This window comes from Hippocampus comes, unplaced genomic scaffold (assembly GCF_001891065.2).
Source record: "Hippocampus comes isolate QL1 unplaced genomic scaffold, H_comes_QL1_v1.1 scaffold81, whole genome shotgun sequence".
NCBI lineage: Eukaryota > Metazoa > Chordata > Actinopteri > Syngnathiformes > Syngnathidae > Hippocampus > Hippocampus comes.
This window is the reverse complement of record NW_017806179.1, coordinates 693669-704598: the sequence shown is the minus strand read 5'-3', so window position 1 is coordinate 704598 and position 10930 is coordinate 693669. Positions and strand designations below refer to the sequence as shown.

General features: G+C 52.2%; 3 protein-coding genes across 10 annotated transcripts in view; 2 read left to right on the top strand and 1 right to left on the bottom strand.

The window, feature by feature from the left end:
* Nucleotides 1-1092, top strand: part of LOC109532675 (filamin-C-like) — a 19880-nt gene extending 18788 nt beyond the window's left edge. For all 7 annotated transcript variants that reach the window (XM_019897652.1, XM_019897651.1, XM_019897649.1 and 4 more), the window contains 2 exons: nucleotides 138-347; nucleotides 659-1092. In XM_019897652.1, coding sequence (XP_019753211.1) covers nucleotides 138-347; nucleotides 659-846 — 398 coding nt within the window. In that variant the 3' untranslated portion in view covers nucleotides 847-1092. The remainder of the gene's footprint in view (nucleotides 1-137; nucleotides 348-658) is intronic.
* Nucleotides 1093-2793: 1701 nt separating this feature from the next.
* Nucleotides 2794-8281, top strand: LOC109532690 (potassium voltage-gated channel subfamily D member 2). The gene is given in 7 exon segments (XM_019897688.1): nucleotides 2794-3327; nucleotides 3329-4294; nucleotides 5577-5739; nucleotides 5997-6080; nucleotides 6404-6505; nucleotides 6748-6956; nucleotides 7257-8281. Coding segments are annotated over 7 exon segments (1776 nt in total). The 5' UTR covers nucleotides 2794-3235; the 3' UTR covers nucleotides 7417-8281.
* A 119-nt stretch (nucleotides 8282-8400) lies between these two features.
* On the bottom strand, nucleotides 8401-10636 carry tspan12 (tetraspanin 12). 2 transcript variants are annotated; one of them, XM_019897691.1, is made up of 7 exons: nucleotides 10354-10636; nucleotides 9895-9977; nucleotides 9622-9757; nucleotides 9416-9481; nucleotides 9167-9274; nucleotides 8938-9081; nucleotides 8401-8805 (listed from the first exon to the last, which is right to left on the bottom strand). In XM_019897691.1, exons 1-7 carry the CDS (start codon nucleotides 10417-10419, stop codon nucleotides 8566-8568), a joined length of 843 nt encoding a protein of 280 aa, XP_019753250.1. In that variant the 5' UTR covers nucleotides 10420-10636; the 3' UTR covers nucleotides 8401-8565. The 2 variants fall into 2 exon arrangements, with proteins under 2 accessions (XP_019753250.1, XP_019753252.1); XM_019897693.1 differs by lacking the exon at nucleotides 10354-10636 and adding an exon at nucleotides 10191-10302.
* Nucleotides 10637-10930: the final 294 nt, after the last annotated feature.

Here is a 10930-nt window from a genome sequence, read left to right as displayed (position 1 = left end):
TCCCCCCCCCCCCCCCCCCACACACACACATGGGTCATTTACGTAACATCTTGGCCGTTCATTGAGCCGAGGGACAATGACACCAAGATCAACGTCCGCTTCTAGAATTGTCATCATCACGTTGTTTCCATCATTAGGTCCTAGTTTGTCCGGAGGTTCGAGCCTTCGTGAGACGTCATCGGTTCTGGTGGAAACCGTCACCAAGTCCTCATCCGGGATGGCCGGGGCTTTCGCTTCCCTGCCCAAATTCTCCTCGGATGCGAGCAAGGTGGTCTCCAGGGGGGCCGGCCTCTCCAAGGCCTTTGTGGGCCAGAAGAACTCCTTCATGGTGGACTGCAGCAAAGCGGGTAGGCACAAATCACACAAGTATGTCAAGAGTACACAGAGATTGATGATTGGTATTTTCTCCCAGTCACCGCCCCCACTCACCACCAAAAAAAAAAAAAAAAAAAAAAGAATTTTTAAATCCCTCAGATTTAAAGCAGAAGGGAAGAAGCCCTTGAAATGAGCCTTGTGGAACTCCAGGGCCAGAAATCACTTGAGTGTTCAAGCAGTACATTGGGGCTTGATTTTTGAACTGTCATGACACTCAATTTTGTTTGACTTTCTGTGAGACCGGCAGAAAAAGAGGCCTTGATGGTCTGTCGTGTGTTCGCAGGAAGCAACATGTTGATGGTGGGGGTCCACGGCCCCAGGGCCCCGTGCGAGGAGGTCTACGTGAAGCACGCGGGCCACAGGATGTACAATGTGACGTACACGGTGAAAGAAGTGGGAAACTACATCCTCATGGTGAAATGGGGCGATGCCCACATTCCCGGGAGCCCCTTTCATGTCACTGTACCGTGATGACGTCTCTTTTTCTAAAGTTCTCTTGAGACAAATCCAGTTGGTAGTTGCGATGAAAGAGATATTTTTTTGGAATCGGCTTTTGTTCTCTCTGCGGAAATTTTGGCAGGCGGGAAGTGACAAAGAAAGTCTTATCGTGGCTTTTCGAACGCCACGATTGTTTCATACGTTTCATAACAATGAAAGCATTCATAAGAATGAATAAAAGGTCACACGGCCATCGGTTGTGTCATTTTGATTGCAAGTAAGCCCTTTGTCCTGTAGGTGGTGCCCTTTGTTCATTCTCAAAATCGTGAAGCGTATGTGCTGATTTTGGAGAGGGCGCCATTGCATCCTCGTGTTGAACACATGTGCCTCACGCTTCTCAGGGTCAGCGTTGGAATTTTGGCTCCAGACTTCCTGTGCGGAGGTTGCTTTTTGATTTCTAGAAGTGCGCCAACATGAACCGGCAGCCAGTCCATTGCGTCCATATGCCCCGACTGTGACTGGCGACCAGTCCGCTTTTTGGCCATGTGTGCCGACACTGACTGGCAACCAGCTGGAACACTCAACCGCTCCGTTGTTTGACGCCTGACATTGACTTGTAACCAGTCTTTTTTTTTTTTTTTTTTGGTCTACACGTGCCATGACATCAACCGGCGACCGGTCCATCGTTTCCGTTCGCCTTCTATTGACGACCAGTCAATCGCTTGTCCTTTTTGTCCCAGCGGGCGCCAACAGAGACTTCATTCAAACATGAATCATTCCCGTCCCGTTCTCGGAGAGAGCAGTGCAGTCGAGCGTCGTCGCATTCGATGTGTAGTAATGAATGTCCCTTATTTCCAAGAATAGATCTTCTTCATTTAACACGACACATTGCTCACACCGGACGCCTTTCCTCCTCTTCCTTCTCGTCGTCATCCTCCCATCCAACCCGGAGCAAGAAAAGACTTGCTCATGTGACCAGATTGTCTGTCCCTTCTTCTCATCCCCCGTTATTTGCCCACGAACAAGACCCGACAGCATCCCATCATAGTCCGTGGCGATGAAACAACCGTTGCCCAAAGTGTTGACGCGGGTGACAAAAGTTCCCCAAAGTGATTTGAAGCCGTCATTGTTTTCCCGCTTCTCCCTCGTGGAGAAACTTTGGTCTTGTGTCTGTCGTTAGGTGTCGTTCGGTCCACGGGAGGCTGCGGTCATTGGGAGGATGCTGTTGCCACGGCGACGCCGCTTTCCTCCCTCACCGTTTTACCCCCAAGGGGGAAACGTGTGCTTGTGTGCCCGCGTACGTCGACGTGTGTTTGTTGGTGTCGGTGTGTCGCCCTGTCTGCGCACGTGTGATTGCGTGCGCCTCACAGTCCAGAGGTCGACGGTTCGAATCTGGGCTCCGGCCTCCCTGCGTGGACTTTGCGCGTTCTCCCCGTGCCGACGTGGCTTTTCTCCGGCTTTTGCTCTTCTCGGCCCAGTCCTCCCACTGTCGGGCCTCTTCTGTCAGAGTCTCTCTCCTCTCGGCCCAAATTCGACTGTCCTCTTCTCGTCTCGCGCTACCATGATTATTCTCTTCGAGTCCGAGATGCTTCAATGGCGGTTTCACTGTTGCTTTGTGCTTCTTCTTCTCTCCTTTTGCATTGGGAGGCCAGAATGTGACTAAAAATAGAAATAGAATAAAGCAGAATTCAATCAACGTCTCCTTTCGAGGGGGGGGGGGAGGCGGATGAGGAAAGGATGCTAGTAAGGAGGAGGGAGGTTCATATCTCGGCAGTGGGGGGAAACAAACAAAACAAAACATCACGAGCGTTGAGATGTCATCGCAAGCCAGAGTTCATCATTGATGAACTTGAACGATGTGAACCAAAACTCTTCAATATCGATCCACACACTATTTCATGACAGATCAAATATTTGTGTAGCGTTGCTTGAAGACATGCACTCGTGTGTGTGTGTGTGTGTGTGTGTGTGTGTGTGTGTCGACGGACGTATTGATCTGCAATCGTGTAGCTTTATTTTGACAGAGTGACACCTCCTGTTTTCAAACAGATGAGTCCACATACACAAACATGTTGCTCACACATGCATGCGCACACACAAAGTGGAGGAGGAGGAGGAGGAGATGGTGGAGGGCGGTCCGGGGGAGGAATTACATGCCTTGGGGGAGGTCCTGAGAGGGGAGCAGCGCATCCATCACCTGCGTGATAACAAGCCAGATGCTCAAGCGCTGCATGAGAGCCGTCCGTGTCTGGCAAAGAAGACGCAGGCCGACACGGCGTGCGTGCTGTGAGAGGTTAGTTGTTGTTTTTCTTGTTGTTGTTTTTCAACGGTCGCGTGTCAAGCCTTCCTCCCGATGAGCGCGCGCTCCTCGACCGAGTGAAACCTCAGCCGTCCCAACTTCACTCGACGGACTTGTGCCACCATGGCCGCGGGGACGGCGGCGTGGCTGCCGCTGGCTCGTGCGGCGGCAGTGGCTTGGATGCCCCTGGCCCGCGCGCCCATGCCGGCGGTCCCGCCGGAAAGACGGCGCGCGGGATACTCTCGAGCGCTATCCGGACACTCTTCTGGGAAGCTCCGAGAAGGACTACTTCTTCCGGCACGAGAGCAACGAGTTCTTCTTCGACCGTGACCCGAGCTTGTTCCGCCACATCCTGAACTTCTACCAGACGGGGAAGCTGCACTTCCCTCGCCACGAGTGCATCGCCGCCTTCGACGAGGAGCTCGCCTTCTTCGGCATCGTCCCGGAAGTGATCGCAGACTGCTGCTACGAGGACTACAAAGACCGGCGGCGGGAGAATCAGGAGCGCCTCCAGGACGACGAGGAGACGGACCCCGACAACGAGCCGGCGGCGGCGGACTTGACCTTCCGGGAGTCCCTGTGGCGAGCCTTTGAGAACCCGCACACGTCCACCACGGCGCTGGTGTTCTATTACGTGACGGGCTTCTTCATCGCCGTGTCCGTCCTCGCCAACGTCCTGGAGACGGTCCCGTGCGGGGCGAGGTCGGAAGGCGCAAAGTCGGCCTCGTGCGGCGAGCGCTACGCCTTGGCCTTCTTCTGCATGGACACGGCCTGCGTGCTGATCTTCACGGCGGAGTACGTCCTGCGCCTGCTGGCGGCGCCCAGCCGCTTCAAGTTCGTCAAGAGCGTCATGTCGCTCATCGACGTGGTGGCCATCATGCCGTACTACGTTGGCCTGGTCATGCCCGAGAACGAGGACGTGAGCGGCGCCTTTGTCACGCTGAGGGTCTTCCGCGTCTTCCGCATCTTCAAGTTCTCCCGCCACTCGGCCGGTCTTCGCATCCTGGGCTACACGCTGAAGAGTTGCGCCTCCGAGCTGGGCTTCCTGCTCTTCTCGCTCACCATGGCCATCATCATCTTCGCCACCGTCATGTTCTACGCCGAGAAGAGCTCCAAGGGCTCCGCCTTCACCTCCATCCCCGCCGCCTTCTGGTACACCATCGTCACCATGACCACGCTCGGGTAGGTCATGCGCACTTTCTGCATGCTAAGCTAAAGGTAGGACGCGCCGTATCGTTGACACTTAGGTCGATGAGGTACGATACTCGACCCCGGTAGGACCTGCGGTTAGCTGATACCGAGACCCTCGGGTAGGTGACGGCGACTTTATGGTAAGACCCCCGAGTCGGCGATACTGAGACTAAGTGATGGTGACTCCGCGGTCGGAACCCGGCACTCGGATGGGTGATGCACACTTTCTTGTCCGATACTCAACGTGTTGATTTCTATTCTTGCGGCAGGACACGGCGTAGCAAAATGCGCTGGTAGACGACGCCGAAGCTGCCTCTGCGACTTGTTCGCACAAACACGCGTGTGTGTTTTAGTGTGCACGCATGGATCGGGTTTCAGCGATACACCTGGAGATGGGTGTCCACGCGCATGTATTATTTAGTCACATGACCCATGCTGCGTACACGATCACCCGACACGCGCGCACACAAACGAAGCCTGATGCGTCGTTGACCCTGCTACTCTCATCCGTTCCTTCCCTGAGGAGCTTGTTTAATTGGTCGCTTAATGAAGAGCTCCGCGATGATTTGTCGGCCGTGGCCTTGCGTCATCGGCTTTGTTTCCACGGCAACATCCTCATCGGTCAAAGTGACGCACGCGGCACAAAGGTTGTGGGCGTAGGGAGTGGTCTTCTGATGTCACGCGCGTCCAGGTGCGCTCCTTCCTACCTGCGGCCGCGGAGCTGATCTCCGTCACCTGGCCGCAACACGTGAGCGCGCACGTACGGCGCAACGTTTGACGGCAGACTGCACGTGTGGAGTCACGTGACTGTCAAAGTGGGTGATGGGCAAAGATGGCCATTAGCGGCCCACTGCGAATAAGAAAGCAGGGTCGCGCACGTTTCCGCTAGAATAGTTTTTTGAACACAACTCGCCCTCGGGCAACTTTTTCCAGAGGTCGGAGGAAATCGCATTCAGTTAAGACTCGGCTTAGAAGCAACTCAGAAGTCCAATAATTCTATCACATTAAGCACATGAGATTTACCGTGCATATCATGTCAAGTCATCGGTACGTCGCTCTACTTGTAGCTAGTACTCATTTTTTTATACAGTTGTGCTTCTAGTTTTTTATATATATATATATATATATATATAAAATATCCAGTATATGCGGGTACAGAAGCAAGTGCAAGCATCTCACTTGGTTGTTGTTTGGCTTTTTTAGTTTTCATTCCTAAATAGCGGAAAAGTATGAATCGATTGAGTGGCCTGAAGTCTGTCGACGTGTTCTTCAGGTATGGCGACATGGTTCCAAAAACCATCACGGGCAAGATCGTGGGTTCCATCTGTTCGCTGAGCGGCGTGCTGGTCATCGCCCTGCCCGTGCCCGTCATCGTGTCCAACTTCAGCCGCATTTACCACCAGAGCCAGCGGGCTGAAAAGCGACGGGCGCAGAAGGTGAGAACAGCGGGCCTGCTTGAACGATTGGTCTCGTTGATCGCATTCATTTCTTGTTGATGATGAAATACCAAAATATTTTATTCTGAATCTTTTAACCATGTTGGGTTTAATTTCATTCTTCAACTCAACAATTTTAGACACACATTTGACTTTTTTTTGTTTTTTCTCAGTGACCCGGCCCACGTGTCTTTGTTTTACATAGCAAACTGTTCCAAACGCTTTCGGGCTGAACGTGCGCATTTGTTCACAAACAGAAAAGTCGCCTGGCTAGAATTCAAGCGAGAAAGACCGAAGGAGCCAGCGCTTACTCGCGATACAAAGTGCTGCTGGACGCCGAGGTACCCGTAACGCCATGCTTCTCAACGTGGCGTGATGCGTGCCATGCTGAGTGGCTCTCCGTCACCGCTTCCTCCTGTCACTTGACTCTGGCCCGCGTCAGAAACTCTCGAGACTTCTTCTTTCCCCTCGTAAAACCTCTCGGGTGCATTCGTAGAAATCTTCCTCGATTCGTTTCTTTCCCACTCGTGCCTTCTACTACTCTATGACAAGAATGTACGCTCGGAGGACAATCGAGCACCCGGGAAGAACGACATGCTTGGATGCAAGGGTGGGCTCACGATTTGGTCATGTGACTGTGACTTTGCCTGTGCGTGTCGTGAAGGCGTCCAAGGAGGCGGGCCGGGCGCTGCTCTCCGAGGCCAACGCCAACGCCACCATGGCGGAGCATCATCATCACTTGCTGCACTGCCTTGAGAAAACCACGGTGAGCTCACCGGCGACCAGCTTCCTGCGAGGATGCGCAAGGTTCAATCCTAGGGCATCCGTTCTTTTATGGCTCGGATTTCGGGGAATATTTTTGTCAAAGGCGTACGCTTGTACGCATACATTCGGGCAGGCGTTCGAGTAAGACTCGCTTATTTTCATATGATTGTGTTTTTCAATGGAACTTTCTTGCTTTGACGTGACTATTTTCTTGTCATCGCATCCAACGAATGAACGGATCAGAACTTGCACTTTGCTGACCACGCGTCATTGGAGTGGAGCCGCTCTGAGGAGGCCTTGCTGAAGCGGGCCCAGGCTCCCTCACCCTCTTCCTCTTTCTCGTCAACCTCGCCGCCGGCGTTAACTTCCTGCTGCTTCCGCACCAAACGGAGCCATTTGGACCCGCCCAAGTCCAACGCCGGCACCGCTCAAGCTCCGCAGCGACCACTGAGGTGAAACTGAGTGAAAAGCCTTTTGAGCATTTGTACCATGTCATCCAGATGAATTCCGTGTGCTAATATGCTCTTGAGAATTCAAGCATCCAGGCCATGAGGGAGCAAAGTCTCCCCAAAGCGCGAGTCCCGCTCCACCATACTCATTGAATGTCGGACTTATTGTAGATTTTGAGTCTGTAGCATTGACATCAGGCAACATGTGTTTGCATCCTCCAAACTGGCGTGTGTTTCCCATCAATTTGAGTTAAGTTGGCCGCTTCCCGACTCCGATTGACATCATCCGGCTTCCCTCCCCAGTCGCTCCAGTCTGAACGCCAAACCGGAGGAAGCGTTCCCTCTAAACTACGAAGGGCCTTGGGCGGCTGCTCCCGCCGTTAGTAGCGCGCCACCGCCGATCGCCGTGCCCCAAGGCGACCTCCCCCGGGCCTCCGAGAACGTCCGCGTTTCGGAGCTCTGAACTCTGTCGCCAAGTAAGCCGTACAACAACAACAAAGTAGAAAACTCACATTTGTTGCTTTTTTTTTTAATCTGTTTTTGCTCATGCTAATTATTTTAGCACTAAAGCGACGAAGGTGTGCTGGATGCTATTCATGGTACGTACCAAGCTAAGAATCAACTCATAGTTCAGGTGCTTTTTTTTTTTACAAGCTGGCCTCGCTGCAAGCCTCATTCGGGGCAGAAGCTTCTCGGGTCTGAATACACGTTGATTAAAGTTTCACAGCAGAGGCGCTTTAAAAGATGCCTAGTTTCATTGTATTCATTTTATTGCTTTATTTGCATGAAGTTTGACACCCAGTTCTGAAGCATGGTTTCCAGAGTGCTATGCTAACTCGAGGCCAGGATGCATTTGTGTCATCGCTTAAAAAAAACGAATCCCCAAGCTTATCCCCAAAACTTGTGTGTGGACCTTAAAAAGTATGTCAAGGATATGGAATAAATGTTCCAACAATTTGCCACACACTTTCCGATGCATGAATTTCTGAAATTTGTGGCGTTCAGGGGCTGCGGTGGCGAGAGATGAGTGACATTGTGCGCGGTGTTGTCATAGAAATAAATGGCCTGGTCTGTCTCAGGAAGAATAGGCGGGTCCCGACTATTCTTCACGCGGCGAGCCCGTCCGCTTGGTTTCCTTTCGGCTGGCTTCCTTTGTGAACTTTAACCCCTGGGAACATTCCTCACCAAAAGGAAACAAACACCAAGAGGCCATCGTCATGACAGCGGCGGAACAGCCCACTGAGCTTTTACGTGATCAAAAAGGAATTGTTGCATTTCGATGTTTTTTCCCAGAAATATGTTAGTTGAATAAAATATGTTGTGATGAATTTGTTTCCCTTCATTTGTCTTATTACTTGCTTGATTTATGCGAAAGATTCATCAATTTTTAATTGGATGTTTAATTTCATGAAATGTATGGTAGGCATGCACACACACACACAAACACATAATTACATGAAAACACACACACACATGCACTCACATATATATACTTGCTGCCCACATCAAAACATAAAAACTAGATATACAAACGTCCCACGCAGACCACCATACTTGCTCGATATTTCGACAGTTTCAGTCATACATCTTCTCATACGGTGCGCTAATGGTGTTAGCACAGTGCGCGTAAGTGCTGTTCAGCGGGTGGGCCGTGGGCCGGCGCGACAACGCCCGCCGCCGGCGACCCCCGTGGCTCTTTGGGCCGCTTGCGTCCGTAGTGAAGCGTCCAAAGCAGGGTGAGGGTCAGGGCCATGGCCAGGATCTGGGCCACGCCCAAGGCCACGCCCAGGAAGCGCAGCAGCTGCAGCGGCGCGCTGGAGCGGATGAAAGACAACAGCTTTGGACCGCAGCCCTGGAGGTGACAAACGTCACATTTCATTCTCACGGCAATCCGATGACGGCATCGCTCTCGTGACATCATCTCGCTGTCACGTCACATCATTCTCAAGTCCGGACTGAAACGGCGTCAGGAGCGGCCTCTCACCTCTTGGTGGAGATCGCTGAGGTCGTGCTGGTGGGCTCGCCGAGCGCATCCTGGGTACTGATTGGAGCAGCACGAGTCGGGAGGCCACTCCCTCTCTGTCATCTCCAGCCAGTCCGTAAAGTACGTCACTCCGCAGCACTCAAACTGCATGCATGCACACACGCACCTGCCATGTGTGTGTACGTGTGTCTTTCTCCTTGTGCGTGTGTGCGTCTGTGAGCCAACAAACCTCCGTCTGAAAGGTGTTCCAGGTGTGTGTGAGCCACTGATGCTGGCGAAGGCCGAAGTTTGACATCCGAAACTTGAGACTGATCATGTCTGAGCGCTGCACGGGCGGCTGAATACAGCAGGTGACACACACACACATGTACACACACGCCGTTAGCCAGGTGTGTCACTCCTCACCTGATAACCAAACAATACACAAGCCACTCACATGCACAAACACTAACACAGCGTGTGCGTGTGAGACAAGCACCTGCTCATAGGTCCACAGAGCGCTGGCCAACTCCACGCACAAGATGACCAACAGACTTCCAAAGTACTGCAACACAAACACACGGGGGTGTGTGTATGTGTGTGTATGTGTGTGTGTGTATGTGTGTGTGTGTGTGTGTGTCTGTCTTAGTCTTAATGTGTTTTTCTATTCGCGTGTCAGTCACAACCAATCAGAAGCAGCCTTACCCAGGACAGCATCATGAGGTCACAGCGCAGAGTGCCGCACACGCCCAACATGGCCACCATCAGCAGAAAGCAACACACAACCACCAGGACGGGATGGACGACGGGGGCAAATGTCAGCACCGCAGCCTCCTCCAGCCTGCGCGCGTGCACATACACACACACACACACACACACACACACACAACCAAAGTTGTGTTGTTGTTGTTGTTGTGGGTGCGTGCGTGTTGTTGTTGTTGTTGTTGTTGTTGTTGTTGTGGGTGCATTCACACCGACCTGGTGTGAGCGGTCAGAGTCAGGACAGCATTCAGGGAATCTCGAATCCACGCCGCCACTCCCAGAATGCACGCGGACATCAACTGGAAGCACACCCACGCACGCGCGCACACACAAACACACACACCCAGAAACAGATCAGTTTCTTTTACAGAAATAACATCTGAGGATGTGAAACATGCTACACATACACGCACAACGCTGTCTCTCAGTAATATACAATACACACACACACACACACACACACACACACACACACCTACACATACATACAAACAAGAACACGTTCAACGTACAAAGGCCCGTGTGAATTTTGCAGGGAAAAGACATGCCGTCAAGACGTCGAATGAGTGCGAGAGTCACAGAAAAGAGTCCGAAACGGAAGCAAATCAAATGAAAGTGTGCGAGAAGCCCACAAAGTGCCGTCAAGCTGTCGTCCGATCGAATTGCACTTTTTACCCAGAATAGCACGTTGAGCGCGTAGAGAAAAAGGCGCACGCATCTCACGGCGTCCTGCCTCGCCATCGGACGCTTCGGACCTCAAATGGTTCGGAACGACGCGGCGGCATGCTGAGCTGGACCGACCCGGGACGGTTCCGACTAATGCGCAGTCAGTCGTCCTCTTCTGGTGTGGGGGGAGGTGGGGCGAAAAACAGGTGCTACCCGGCGAGTGCGAACTTGTAAATCGCCCTCTCTCTCCTCGGCGCGCGCGCAAGCACGCAAACGCGCAGAGGCTCTGGAAATAGCTCTGAGATGACGTGCGCATGCTCGGCAGGATGTCTGTTCCAGTAGAAGGTCGGGGGGAAAGAATGTGATCCCAAGTTCCTCCTCGTCACGAGTCGCACGTCACCAAAAAATGGTGAAAATATGCTAATACGGAGCATACTGTTTTATTTTGTTTGTGGAAGAAGCTGTATAACAAAATAAACATTTTTTTTTTTGTGGAAGAAGCTGTATAACAAAATAAATACGGAAATGTTAAAAGTACATTGTTTAGTTGATCTCTTTTATTGAGTACTGGACAATTATTTAATGA

Bases quoted from the DNA above. Each gene is read 5' to 3' on its own strand.
- tspan12 (XM_019897691.1), bottom strand. From the start codon at position 10,419: ATGGCGAGGCAGGACGCCGTGAGATGCGTGCGCCTTTTTCTCTACGCG. The intron at 9,275-9,415 runs GTGCTTGTCTCA...TGCTGTATTCAG, and splicing joins CTCTGTGGACCTATGAGCAG to CCGCCCGTGCAGCGCTCAGA. The intron at 9,082-9,166 runs GTTTGTTGGCTC...GCATGCATGCAG, and splicing joins GGAACACCTTTCAGACGGAG to TTTGAGTGCTGCGGAGTGAC.